The sequence below is a fragment of the Anopheles ziemanni genome, chromosome 2 (assembly GCF_943734765.1).
Source record: "Anopheles ziemanni chromosome 2, idAnoZiCoDA_A2_x.2, whole genome shotgun sequence".
NCBI lineage: Eukaryota > Metazoa > Arthropoda > Insecta > Diptera > Culicidae > Anopheles > Anopheles ziemanni.
In genome coordinates this window covers 85301264-85315864 of record NC_080705.1, presented here as the reverse complement: position 1 = coordinate 85315864, position 14601 = coordinate 85301264, and the positions used below count along the sequence as shown (strand labels likewise).

At 43.6% G+C, this 14601-nt stretch overlaps 1 protein-coding gene across 1 annotated transcript; it reads right to left on the bottom strand.

The window, feature by feature from the left end:
• Positions 1-6029: 6029 nt before the first annotated feature.
• On the bottom strand, positions 6030-14347 carry LOC131294588 (uncharacterized). Its single transcript, XM_058322634.1, has 3 exons — positions 14312-14347; positions 8339-8584; positions 6030-6875 (listed from the first exon to the last, which is right to left on the bottom strand). Exons 1-3 carry the CDS (start codon positions 14345-14347, stop codon positions 6030-6032), a joined length of 1128 nt encoding a protein of 375 aa, XP_058178617.1.
• Positions 14348-14601: the final 254 nt, after the last annotated feature.

Sequence of the window (14601 nt, the reverse complement as noted above, 5' to 3'; positions counted from 1 at the left end):
TCCGGGGTTTGCATGCCCATCGTAGGTGATCGATGCCGGGTGTTGGTCCACCGGAGGATTACGGTTGGTCAGTTACTGGATTAATGGATGTATGTTCTGCTTTCTGGTAGAGCTTCCCCTTCCTTCACAGGCTGCCCAAGGAACCGGTACTTGGGCCGGCCTTTTCCTGCCTTTTCCTATGAGTAACATGAGAACGCATGAGAAGTCGACCCTTCGTTCGATTCAGTTCTAGTTTCTTTCTTTTGCATATTCACTGGTCGAATACGATGCAGCATGATGGACAACGTAGCGGTTAGAAGCTTTCCAGTTGGAAATGTAACGTGTAGCAGCTTAAGATATCTTACCTGGTCGAACGGGAGTACGATAGAAACATGAATAATCGCTGATAAACGTTTCATAAATGCACCCAAACAGAACAGTGTACTGTTTGGGGGGGAGCCTTCAAATGGAGCTCGGCAAATGGGTGTAGAAAGATTTATTTGTAATAGGTTTTTTTGCTGGAGGAGGTTTTGCTTGTTTCCTTCCATTTACCGAATGGTGGGGTGATTACGAAAGCTCCATTTCCGGTTCTAGATGAACAAAATCATAACGGATTTGTAATGCTTTTATTATGCTCGAAATTCGCTGAAAATGTCCAAAATAAAACTATTCGATTTAAAACGATGGAATTGGTGAATGATGAAATTTGTGACGGTTTCTCTATGAGGACTGGGTTTTTTTTAACCATTTTAAGTATTATTACAAGTTTTTTTTTCTCTTATTTAGCTTTTGGTACTTTGCTTTAAAAAGCGTTACTAGTGATGGGATGTTTTGAAATATGTAAAGTATAGTTAAAGAAATTGCAGATATTCATCTGTTCAAAAGTTTTTCTTGTTGCATATTTTTACAAAACAAAAGTACGCTTAATCAATCGATCGTGATGGGATCGTGAAGATAATGTTAAACTCGTAACAAAGAATCAAAATTACATACATAAAATATTTACTTCGAAAGTTATGACAGAGTTTATCGTAATAATACTTGTGAAGATAGTAATGTAAATGAGTAATTTGTTTTTATAAGACGTTATAAAAAGATTAAAACTTGTAAGAGGGAATTCCTCCCACGAAATGGTATGAAAAATACCTACTTTTCGCGTTTGCGTCTCTGAATCACACATGGTAAAATATTGGCAAGCACTATGCGATGAATGGATTTCATAGGAAGATTTAAAGGCTTCCGGGATCTGCATTACTAGCAGTTTCTAGGTCAAGAGGGAGCCGACAAAGAAAGTACCTTAATTCACAACGGTACCGAACGTTCTTTTTGCAAAGGGATTCTTACACAACCGGTATTTTGGTTCCAGCTTAACATCAAACCCAAAGCAAACACCCATGTGAGACGAGTGAGCCAGATGAACTCGTAATAATCGAAGAGTAATGATTAATTCGTTCCGATATTCAGTTGAAGAGTTTATATGGTTATTGGAGAGATGCAGTTTCAGCTTTATGTAGTTGATACTATCAAAACACTATCAAAACAATATCAAAATACTATCAATATTTCAAATCGTTTTTACGAGTTAACTTATGTACACAAAGAAAGGATAAACAATGGTTAGGGTTTAAATAAATAATTATTACTTTTATTTTCAATAAATAATTCCTTTTTCGGTGCAATCACCATCGCTTTTGGTCAGGCAAGGTCAACCAGTTGGACAACATCTTTCACATATGTACGATCAAATTTCGTTGACCACTAAAGCTACTTTCAGCGAAGTTTTCTCAGGCAAAAGCACTTCCGTTGTTTATGCTGCTTTATGCACATGTTGCCACGATTTTTTTCACCATCACCATCACCTTGTTTCTCATCAACCGTTCGCCATCGGATCGGATTTAAATTTCACTAATTTCGCCTGTGTTTTTTTCGTTCGTTCACTTTCCGCGCTGACAGATTTCTAAGCTGGCCGCAGCAGCGGGGATGCCATTACGGTGAGCGAAACTAATTGCTGTGGCCATTTCGTGGCTAATAACGTTCGTACATTATTTTGCACTTGCGTTTGCGTTTTCACTTTGCCCAACGCGGACATCCCGCCGATCGTGCCGAAATCAGTTTTCCCGTGTCGTCAAAAATCTCGCCAACACTTTCGTTCGGTTGCTGTCGAGTGCTTTTCGTTCGGAGCCCCTGAAGGTAGGCTACGGGGCGCACACAATCACCACAATCCGAGCGAGTCGAACGAAAAGAAGTCGTCGTAATCGTCCCCGGTGTAGGCTTTCTTTCGCCGTTGCCGCCGCGTCGGGGGAACCTTGGGGATGGCAGGATGGCGCTGGGAGACGGTGCTGTACCGGTGGGAGTAATCGGCCCGCCGGACGGGCTGGGCAGGCGTTCGCTGGATCGGATGCTTCCAGTAGACGACCTGCGTGGCGCCCATAAGCGATGTGACCAGCTTGCGCAGGTCGTGTCCGATGCTGCCGAACTGATGCTTGATGTCGTCGAAGAACGAAGGAATGCCGAACCCTCTGACACCGCGTCCCTGGTGTTGCTGCTCGCCGGCCGCCGGAGACGTATTCACCACGCTACCACCACCGATCGCGCCGAGCATCAGCACGAGAATGCACATTTCCACCGCTCGCAAACCTTTCATTTTCACTCGGCAGTACTCGGTTGGGTCAGTTTCACTTTCCACATCACTCTACGCCGATCACGTTGGTCCGCTACCGACTAAACCGAAACTGACCGCGGACGGTCCACTATATACCGAAATTTCCACCGTTTTCCCGCATCCCCGGCACCCGGCGTGCGGTGCCCGAATGACACCCGCCCCAATGCCACCCCAGCGCCACTCCGGGCTTGAGTTGAATTTCTCTTTCCGGTGGCCAGAAATTTCGGTCACTTACACCATTACCGGCGCATTCTATTCGTGTGGTGCCAAAGAGTCACACCTCTCTTTATCTCTCTTCCTTCCCCCCGGTTGAATGGTGGAAAACATGTTGGTTAAATAATTAGAGAAATGCGTGGTTTAAATCTCAAACACCAAGTTTGACCGTTTCAGCGCGCGGACGCGAGATCAGCTGAGATCAGCACGCCGGATCGTGTGAGAGTCCAAGCGGGGGTCAGAGCTACCGGTCAGCATCATGTTACCCCCGTACGTCCCCCAAACCCCCCTTCTACATTCGGTGATCATTGTGGAAAATCCCCCCAAAACGAATCGCATCTCCGAGAAGCGAACTCAAATGAAGCGAAATAGAAAAGCCACCACACACATCGGCACCTCAAGCTACATGATAAAAAAAGAGAGAAAAAGCTACCATTTTCGCATTGTTCCCCCCTCGGTCAGCAAGTTTTGGGCACACCGCTTGCTCTCACACCCGGCTGCCGCCCGAACCGCCGCCTGGGAGATGCACGCGTAAAGATGCGCCGATAAGGTGCTCCAGAAAAAGGGTGACTTTTTTCACTCTCCCCTCCGCCTTTCTTTGCTTTGATCGGTGCGTGGACATGCACGCTTTCGATGATGGATGGGAAATTTTTCGGAGGAAAAGTGAAAATTACCGCACCGCAAAACTCCCCCCCTCCCCCACTAGTGCTCTTCGTTCCACCTTCGGGTGATGCATGCTAACGAACCGTTTCTATGGTGGACGAATGTGTTTGCCAACTTTATTTCGTGAGGAATTTTCCAGATTTTTCGTTGAATATGTACTGATTTTCTTTTCTCACAGCATAATTATGTATGGCTTACACGTTTTCTAATAAACCAACAAGATTTGATAATAATGCGTAATCCGTTTTACATTGATTTACTAAGCAAGTTAGATATTGATCAGTTCCTAAGTTCAGCTGTATGTTAACCAGCGCCTTCAATTCTAAATAGGAGTTTGCAAAACCGTAAAAGTGTATCACAAAATTGTTGATAATATTGATATAATAAGAAGGATAAGAAGGAAAAGACCCCTGACGATGTGGGGGTTTCAGGATGGTTTATACTAATGGTGGTAAAAAAAACCGAAAACGCGGGCCGGATACCTTAAATGATAATTTAATTTTTTCAAAGTAGTGCTTAACCCTTTTGAATAGAGTTTTAAATTTTTAAATAGTAAAGTTACATTAAAAAGTGGTGTGAGATAAATTTTAAGAAATTTAGTTATTAAAATGATTTTTTTAACATTTCCATAGTTCTTTTCATTGAATTTTGATCTTTTTAAACAAATAAATTTTGGTTCGTTGTACTGTTGATTAATTTCTTTAATTGTGGTTGAAATTAATTCTCTACTCAAATTTGAAAACATTTTGGCTTAACTGGCGTTCTCTCAATAGTAAACATTATTCAGCTACGAGAAATTTCCAATGTTGCGAGCCATATTTTTTATCTTAATGGGTATAAACAATGTGTTCCTTGAATGTAACTATTTTGGATGCAAAGTAAACGAGTGATTGCCGCCGGATTTTGGACGAGACTCACGACGCTAGGAAATTTTAGAACGATCAATAATACAAATACGATAGAAAAAGTCTATCAAAAAGTTTACGAGGAAGCCAGCTGATATTGAACACTTCGTTCAACAATTTTAATCTTCATCTTCATTTATCTGACATCGTGAACGAATCCAATATGGGTTTTTTGTACAAAGTACTAAAATTTTCTTACGGGCTGGATAAAAACAGTTGGCGGGTCGGATTTTGACGACCCCTGGTCTACATGATAATAAATCAAGATACTCAACTAATCTATTTAATACACAGAAACATTTTCATCAAAGGAATTGCTAAAAATGTAATACAAAAAAAAAACAAAAATAATAAAAGTGATATATAATAATATACGAAAATGTTGTTGCGTGATGCTTTATACACACTCCAACGAATATTATTGGAAGTGTAAGTAACCACCAAAGATTTGCATAAGTTATATTCATCATCTGTGAAGCTTTTCTGGTCACCTCAAATCCAGCGTGCAATTTTATAGATGTTGCGCCCAATAAACTACCGAGGAAAAGCAGCATCATATGCGTCCAGTCTAGGGGTAACTTACCATCGGTAGCCACACCATACAAACACGTTCATCCGAAACATGATCACCCACTTTACATGGTTTGACGATCGCCACAAGTCAACGGTTATTAATTACTCCCATCGCGACGGTTTAACTGTTATGGCAATCGGCATGAGTGGCGAAAACAAACCGGTTTTTCCGTTGGATGACTTTCGGGTGGGTTGGCACGGGCATCGGGGGTTTTGTGAACAGGACGATCGATGAAGCATAATTTAGTTTCGTCGGGTTTGGGGAAGCGGTCGACAGGGGATGATATTTCGATAGTAGGTGCCGATTCATTAATAATGTTTCAGAACCGTGGAGGAACCTCGCGGTCGATGGACGAAGGATAAATGTGATACAATTTAAAATATTCTCCTAATGAGAATATGCATTTCAGGGGGCTTTGGGAGAGAGATCGGTGTTTTTTTTTTCAAGAACGATTTAGAACGAACTCGTTCAAAGTGGAACAAAGAAGCTTTAGCACTTTGATGATAAGTTTTTATGTACTTCACATTTCAAATACCAAATATCAAAGATCATCCACCATGACTGATCGCCCATTTTGGCGGACCATGTTTGTGGCTGAGCACAGTTTGCAGCGCCCGGAAGTTGTAGATATTTATTTATGACCTTTTTCATTCGGTTTAAATAAATATCTATTAGTTTTTGTTAAAATATTCACCCGAATGAATCTTTGAGGAGAAAAAGGTGATTCGGCATTTCATCCGGCAAAGCAAACAACCTTTCGGTACCTTCATTTTTCATTTGATAATTCGTTATTTATTTCAAATGCTGTGTGATCCTGTTGATTAGCTGATCAATCGTGTGTGTGATCCTCGCACACTGCTGCACTTTGCACTGGATTTCTCTCAGAGATCTCGTTTCGGACTGGTTTTTCGTTCTTCCGGCTTTGTTCATCTGGTTTGTGGTTGCGTCTGTTCTGCTTTTTCCTTTTTTGACTGGTCCCGTGTTTTGGAAGTAACCGAACGGGGTGTGCCCCTACTGGAATGACTTTTGTCTTTTAGGCCTGCTTTGCCGCCGCCACCGCCGCCGCAGCCGCCAGCTTCTGCTTTGGAGAAACCTGCGCGTCATGGACGGCATCGACGAGCGTTTCGCCACTCAGGACCGCCTTTAGCGAGACGCGATCGTCCGTCGGAGCGGATGCCTTCGTTTCCACCACCGACGACTCCTGCGGGATGTCGCCGAACCGCTCGCTGGTTCCTCCACGGGCCGCCTTCTTTGCCGCGCTCTCCGCCACCAAGTGCACCGGGTAGTCGAAGCTGTAGAAGAAACCCTTCGGGTCGGCCGGAACCGTGTCGGTGCTGTCTTCGTCGTTCTGGCGCTTCTTCACACTGCGTGCCTCTGCCTCCACCACGACCCCGTCGTCCGCCAGCACCCCCTTGGCCGAACCGTCGGGCGAAATGTGGTCCGTGTAGGGAAGGCTCGGATAGCGGATGAGGCTCTGGTGTTGGTTCGAGACGGCCGCCAGGATCTCGTCCTCCTGCTCCGGTTCCTGCTCGACGGCGTTGCTCTGGACGGCCGGGTAGCGAGCCGGGTCACTGGCACCGTCTGAGGACGTCACGTCCGGATTGGCCCGGGTCAGACTGGCCGCCTCCTCCCAGGCCTTCAGGTGAGCCAGACGAGCCTCGCGGACCTCGGGCGTGTCGGTGACGGGTTGCAGGCGCACCTCGGGTTGGTTGTCGATCTGGTGGAACCCGAGTCCGTCGGACCAGTACTGCACGATCACGTCCTCGCCGAAGGGGTTCACGTACTGGTATGAGCCACGCACCTCACCGTTCGCGTTACGAGCTTCCAGTCGAGCCTGGTTGTGGTCACTGTAGCCGAACATTGCCCGGCCGAGGCCATCCTGTAAAAGAAAAAGAGGAGTAAATGGTCGTTCGGATGATTTTCGCAATTAAAAAGGTGTAATAGGCTATACGAAGCGAACAGTGACAATGACACCACATATACTGCAACATTAGGGGGAACATCACTTGCTTACAACTTAATCTAATCATTTCAAATCGGTTCCAACTCGAGCAAATTTAATGAAATAAATAGTTAAGAGTTGAACGATAGTTCGTTGAAAACGCTGATTAAGTTTAGAATTAGAACGTAGAAATTACAATGCATAATTGAGGTCATTACGAGATAACGACATAAGCTTTCTCGACGCAATCTATCAAAAACAAATCTGTCAAAGCGTACCCCAAGCAGGCAAATTGAAGGCCCAAAAAAGATGCAATAAAATCGGTGAATAAATGTTTTATTTAAAAATTTGTAAAATTTCAATTTAGATGGAACTACATAGTTTTGATTCCGTTGAAAAGTTTCCCTTGCCAAAAGCCTGATTTTCAATAATGTCAGATCGATTTCATGCGAAACTATGAATAACTTTCCAAGAGAATCATTTTTCACGAATATAATTTTCTTTAAACCAATTTGACAAGTAAATTATTTTTTTAATTTTTATTACATTTTTTTGTAGTTCATTTGACAATCGTAAAATGTTTGAAAAAGAAAAAAGTAAGAATAATGTACAGCAAAATTATTATATTTTGGACTTTACTTTTGCTAATCTATTTCCATCATCCTCCAACTATTATGAGAATGTTACTCTTCATCAATAAAATCTTTACACTTGTCTCTTTAATTTTCAGATTTAGCGCGGTAATCTAATATTTTACCCAAAACCACGGAACATTTGCTGAATCAAAACACCATTTAGATAAGTTGGATGATTTTCATATTCTTCATTTTCTTTCATTCAAAAGTAAATTAACAAATCAGGCATTTGGTTAAAGAAGCAACTATGTTGCAAAATAATAAAAATAATTCTAACATTAAATGTAACAAAATATGAGATAAAAAGACGGGTTTCTCGAAAGCTCGGGCTCCAAGCAGTTGCTTAGTTCGATTACCCTAGGATCCGCGTATGTTAAAAGTAAAAAAATTTAAAAACTTGTCCTAAAAACATATACTATAAGGCAAACACAAAAGGTTCATATTTCAACATAAATCAAATGACATTCTCGTCAAACAATAACGTCAAACAATTTTGCAACAAACTAATGAAAAAAAAGTTTAGTTTTGGTTAAATAGCATTGTAGAACTCATGTCCACTGGCTATCAATAACGATAGTAAAAATTGAAACATTAAGTTAATTTGCTGTATTGTTTTAAAAAGGAAATAAAAAATACATAAAAAAAATTGCTTCATGCGTTTTAAATGATTTAATGGAACAAATTGAATGTTTTGCTTCAATAGCATTTCCGTAGGTTGATTTATAAGATTATATTACAATGTTACTACCCCATCCTCGTCCTTACCTGCCCGTGGAACTGCTTCGCTTCGTACTCCTCCTCCACAAAGTCTTCCGGGTGCTCAATCACCCGTCCGTTGTAGTAAAAGCGCGCCTCCGACGGGTCCTGAACGTTGCGCGTGTAGCCCAGCGGATGCTCTCCGAGCTTCGGTGCGTACCGAAGGTCCAGACTCTGCTGGGTGATGTACTGCTGGGCCTCCTCGGGGCTGATGTTGACGACCTGGATGCGCCTGGCCAGCAGCAACGGAGCCACCTGAAACAAAAACAAGGGGAAAATGTTTAGAATAAAGCGAACGAAACAAAACGGCGAATAGGCCCATCCATCCATCCGCGCCCCCATTTGTAATTCAATTGTAGGCCCCCGTGCCAAAAGACAAAGACGCTATCGAGACAATGATCTTATTAGCATGGAATGGGGTATAAAGTTCACGTTCAAGTTGTCCCACGAAATGTGTGTGCCCCACTCGCGAAGGCAGCATAAATCAGTGCGCCGATGTAACGATGCTCCGAAGAAAGTGATAAAACGGCAATTCGTTGCAACTGCGAGGGCGTATGCAAGGTGAGCGGTAGGGGACGCGGACGTGGCGCAAAAACCCACGCCACATTTAAACGACATCATCCGAGGAAATAATTCCGGGCATCGCCGGTGGCCTCGATTGTGGTTCCGGGGCGGTCCGTTCCTTCTCGCAAAAACAAAAAACCCCTCGTGGACTCGACGTCTGGCGACATCATTCTTGCGCCAGCCTGCCGGACCCTTGAAAAGCTGCCATTCGTGCCATCCGGCGAAGACCGATTTTTGACTCATTGCCAAGTGAAGGCAAGCAGAAGTGCGCGAACGGGAAAGTAAAAATGGCATGCCAGTAGTACCGAGGGGAGGAAAAAAAGTAAACACGACAAGGGAGAAAGAATAACGTGGCAGTATTATTTGCAGCATCCAGCAACAGTGGCTGTAACGGTTGGCATCGGTATCGGGGATTTTCCGTGCTCCATCCGCAAGCGAGGTTCTATAATTTTATGGCCCTTCTTTGGCAGGGCGGAAATAGTAATCATAAAAAAAGCGAACGAACCGACCAACGGCCATCTCGGTGGCATTGAAATTATATATGGCGGCCCGCATTGTAAAAGGGGTTGCAAAATTTTTACAATGCACTTGGCTTTCGTTTTTGCTCGTGCGGGCAAATTGTTGGATTTGGTTCAAGCATAATTCATAAATTCTGGAGCCTCGTTTGGGGCGATAAAAATGACAAAACTAAAAAGAAAAGAACGAACGTGATCGATCGGAATGAAGCAAAAACAGGCAAAAGTTTCCTCTGTCCGAGCACGAACAGGCTGCAGCATGAAACGGGGTTTTACGTTTCAATTAAACCGCATTCGAATCGATGCCGAAATGAACGAATTATGCATCAAAAAACCGTAATTGGAATCCCGTTTTCAAGCGGTACGCAAAAAAGGTGGAATCTTTTTTGAGGAAGTGTACGCGTTTTCTTTCCTCTGTTTGATCAGTTCACCGCCAACTCTGTTTGATGTCAACGTAAACGAAAGTGTTTGACGCAGCAAATACAATGACCAATGCTGTTCTTCATTGTGTGTCATGGCATCATTTTGTGCGTGTTTCCGCGTGCAGTTATTTGCGTTTTACAAAAAGGAAAAGTTCTGTAAATCGCCTCCACCGGCAGACGCTGATTTATGCGACACCGATTCGCCTTTACGCGGCGTGGCCGAATGAAAGCGACCGCCTCGAAAAAAAAAAAAAAAACACGGGGAGTGCTAATGCGCATCCGAATGCAAGGGTGATGCATTTAAAAATGCACTCAAGTGGGCCCAAGAAGTGGCCGCCAGAAAGCGGGACAATTTCGCACCCACCTCCGTTCGGTGGTTTTTATTTTGTTTATATTTTCACTTCTCCTCCCTTCAGCTTTAGTTTTGCATTCATTCATTCAGCCTTGACAGAGATCGGTTGCGTCGGGTCGGGATGGGAAAGGATGAGGGCCAAGGGTTGACGATTTTTTCTTTCGACTTTTCTCCAAGGCATTTCGGCCTGGACACGACCATCGACAGGCACTGGGCTGCTCGTTTTAAATGGTGCTGACACGTGCGCTCGGGGCGTGATAAAATTGCATAATTGAGTAATTGAATTCCACTTAACGACGAGGTGGTTAAAGTGGTTGATGACTTAATTTTACAATCCTTTCGCACCCCGTTTTCATTTCCTTGGAATGTAGTTGACATATTGTCCTAGCTTTCCAGAATCATTTATTTTGATTTCTAACAACAGCTTATTGATTACATTTGGAAGATTAAGGCCAGGGGGATATTTTGAAACTTCAGAATAGGTGAGTTGAGTTTCGCAAGCAGGAAACTCCAAACAAGATGTTTCCATTTACCCTCCTCAGACACCCGAAAAGCTCGACGGGAAAGATTAGCGGTTCAATATCGAGAAGCCATTCATCAAACAGATAAAACCTTATTGACCACTTCTGGCGAAAAATGTTAAATCATGGTCAAACAAACACAGACTCAGACTACAACACTTCCGTTGAAGGTTTTTATCGTTGAGTCAAACCGAATATTGATCGACAAGAAAAAGAGGTTGTATTTTTAATGGAATATCTATTTCGGAATGGGATTTTCCACAAATGATGTGGATTATGAAACAACGGGAAATCTCAAGGCGGCTCAAGATGGTATGATACAGCACTTGAGTGAAACATCACAAGCGATTGTGATTGATTAGTGGCAACGATGGAGATGTTCTGCAACGGTATTGAAATTCAATCTCCTCCCGACAAAATGGCTCGCCAGCGGAGAGTGGCCTCTTGTCATTCGTTAGCGGTTTGACTTGCTGCTGTTTTGATTGTCTATCCTTCCAGAACGGAACACACTAATCCCCTCCTGGTCTGGCATTTCCAATGATTCACCATTCGGCTTTCCGTCGCCCGTGAAAAACCCTTCACAATGGCTCATATATAATTCATGGGATTAAATTGCTTCTTGTGGCCATTGGGATCGCCTTGCGCGCGACAACAATTCACGGGTGCGATTTAGCGTCTCGTTTATTGGATTGGTCCAGGGAGTGGACCACCGGGTTTCGAATTTGGTCCGGTAACCGGTGGTTAGGATTATTACGCCCCCTTTCCGGTGAATCGTTCGAGAACGCAGATGGATGGGGTCCGGAATGAAAATGATCTAGTCACGATGGCGGGAGCACACGAAATTAGAAAAAAGGGAAAATAGATTCCTTCAAATTTCCTGTCCCCTGTGAGTCAGTAAGACAACGGTGGATGGCCTTGAATTATTTTTTGAACCGCTGATTCAATCTTCTTCTTTACGCATGATGTTTCGTAGAACAAATCCCATCATCTAGACCAGGGGTCGGCAAAGTCCGGCCCGCAAACTGATTTTATCCGACCCGTTATAACATTTTAGTGCTTTATCTCAATTCTTACCGGATTTGTTTACGAAGTTAGGTTTGGTTTGTTGTCCAAATGAAAATCCAAATTGTTAGTCATTCAGAGAATACACCAATAAAACTAAGCTGTTTTAAAATAATTTGTAGACAGGATTCATTTTAAGTACAATTTTTAAAAAGCAATTAACAGTACAATAAATTTATATGTTGATAATAATTCAACGAAAATAAGTATGAAAATGTTTAAACAAGTTTAACCATAACATTTTAAATATACTAGCTTTTATAACTTTTTACCTAACATCATTATTTACAAAGTTGATATTCTATTCAAAACTGTTTAGTATTACTTTGAAAACATTAAATCATCGTGTAAGGTCCGCCCTTTCGGAATCTCTTTAATCATCTGGCCTTTTTTGGAAAACGTGTGCCGACCGCTGATCTAGCCCCCAAGACGGGTGGGGAAATGTAGACACGCAATGTTGACCGAACGATGCTTTGACAAACAGTTGGGCAGTTAGAACAAACGTCCGCACGATTCGCGGACGGTCGTGAAGTTTGGCGGGCAAACACTTGCGGTTTAATCGCTCAACAGATTGGATGTTGACATAAAAGAGAGCAAGACAAAAAATGCCTTCGAACGCGCTAGAAGAGAGGCGGATCTGTGCGACGGTAAATATCGAAAGATCATCGGAAAAATGTCAGCTCAATAATAAAAACGGGTCGGCCTTTCCGTCCTTTCCTAATCAATTTACCGGGTTTGGAAGCGTGTCGGTTCTTCTTGAGGAATCGAAATAATAAACAATTCGGTTCTAATGACGCTCGCGCGCGCGAAAGAAACGCGGGTGGTTGAAATAAGTTACGCTTCAATGAAGAGAAGAAGGCAAGAAACCACCTCATCTCATAAACCATCAACCACCGAAAAGCGTCCTGTCTCTCCCGTCTGAGAAAGGGAAGTTCGAGCTCTGCATAAATTAGTCCACGCTCGTGCGCGCGCGCGTCATTTTGTCCACACTCGGAAGGTCATTGATCCCGCTTCTAATATGCGTATGTCTTTGCGATCGTGCTTATCTTAACTGCTCCACCCCAGGTTCCCGAAGAACCCTCCTTGATACCGGTGGCGTCCTGGAAGCTCCCGTCTGTCCCGTTCACCTGGTTTTCCACCCCTGGAATGCTACGGAACGGGTTTTGAGTGGCCACTTCCGATAGTCTCGTCCTGGGTGTCACAAAGCGAGACTCCCATTAAAACCATATTTGTCCTCCCGCAGGAGAAGTCGTTGGGGCCGTTCGAGAAATTAGCATTTTCTGAGTGTTTAGGCGGTTTGATGACGATCTTCGCTCCTTCCTGGTGTTATTTATAAATTGTTGAAATAAAATCTCCCTCTAATGTGGACGAGGAAAGTGTGACCGAAGACGAACGAGCGAACGGACGAAGCACCGAAGCAAGTGTCCAGGAATTCCTGAACCCAAACTGCGGTCGAACCAGTTCCATCAAATACCACCCTTGTTGCGGGTTCCGATCGTTCCGGGGGTAACTGTTCGAGCGTGACATTTTGCGCGACGATTAGGGGAGCGGACGGCGGGGGGAGGGGAGGGGAGAATTAACCAAATCTTGCGGCGCACAAGAACGACGAAAGCAAAAACCACCCTTCCCTTCGGCCCACACCGGAGGCCCCTCTCCGCCCGAAACGCTCGATGGTTTTATATTCCTTAACCGAAATTCACGTTTTTGCTTCCAATTTAGGAGTATCTCGTGGTGGTTTGTGAACACAACCTCTTCTGCCGATGCATTTTCATCGTGCACCCATCGGCACCATATTTTGGCATAAAGGTTAACGACATTAACAACGGCTGTGCGGACGCCGAAACGCTTCCCGTAAGCCGGAGAATTTATGGGCGTGCACTAAAGACAAAACTTTCAAACCAGAACCAGAGTTAAACAAAACAAAACCCGTGTTATGGGACATCTGATTCGTAAGATTGTGGTTTTACTACATCCTCATTAGCATATTAGAACGGGCAGAAGATGATGGCGGAGTGAAATTAGAGAGGTAATGTAACGTTATCCTTATAGGGGGTGGAATTGTTTGACTTATGTTAATAGCTTAAAACACTTTAAGAATAATCGATAAAAATTCTAAATTAAATTCACCATCACCGATTCTATAACTTTTATGTCATTTTCAAATAAGGAGCAAAAATTGTAAACTTCTTATGCTTCAGATCGGGAAGATGAACCAACTCCCAAAACCGACACACCCATCGCCAAAAAGTAAAATTGGTTCTGCCTTCGCAATCAGAAGCTCAGAAGAAGTTGGCGCCGGACCAGGTTTAGGAAGCGTAATCGTGCCCGGAATAAGTATTCCCACTTTCGGCAGCCGCCGAACGCGGTTCGATTTTAATTCCCGAAGTCAAGGCCACGCACCCCACGTTTTGGGTTTGGCTGGCGGTATGGAAGAATTGAGATGGAAAGGGAATCGAATTCTATAATTTCCCCATCACTAGCGTTCACCAAATGATAGGACTTCGTTTTTCGGGGTTTTACTTCCTCACCAACCCACGTTCACGTACCGAAAGGATGGTCGCAATTGCTATCAACTTTGCCATGGTCGTTTGTTTCCGGTGACTTCACTCACAGTTCACACGCACTCGCACAGAACCGATGCTATTTCCTGACGAATGGAAGGAAAGGCTTTTAGGTTAATTAGCTGTGTTTCCAACCCTTATCAACGTTCTATTTTTATCAGAATGGTTTGGCCCTTCGGAAGTCTTTATTTGACTTCGGTGAGGTCATCCAACGTAAGAACCCACTCGACTAGAACCTGATATAAGCTTCCAAAAACACATACACATACACATAC

What these genes read in the sequence shown, in the direction of transcription:
- LOC131294588 (XM_058322634.1), bottom strand. Translation starts at nt 14,347, where the DNA reads ATGGCAAAGTTGATAGCAATTGCGACCATCCTTTCG. An exon ending in CAATTGCGACCATCCTTTCG is followed by an intron (nt 8,585 to 14,311) that starts GTACGTGAACGT and finishes TTTTTGTTTCAG; the next exon opens with GTGGCTCCGTTGCTGCTGGC. An exon ending in CGAAGCAGTTCCACGGGCAG is followed by an intron (nt 6,876 to 8,338) that starts GTAAGGACGAGG and finishes TTTCTTTTACAG; the next exon opens with GATGGCCTCGGCCGGGCAAT.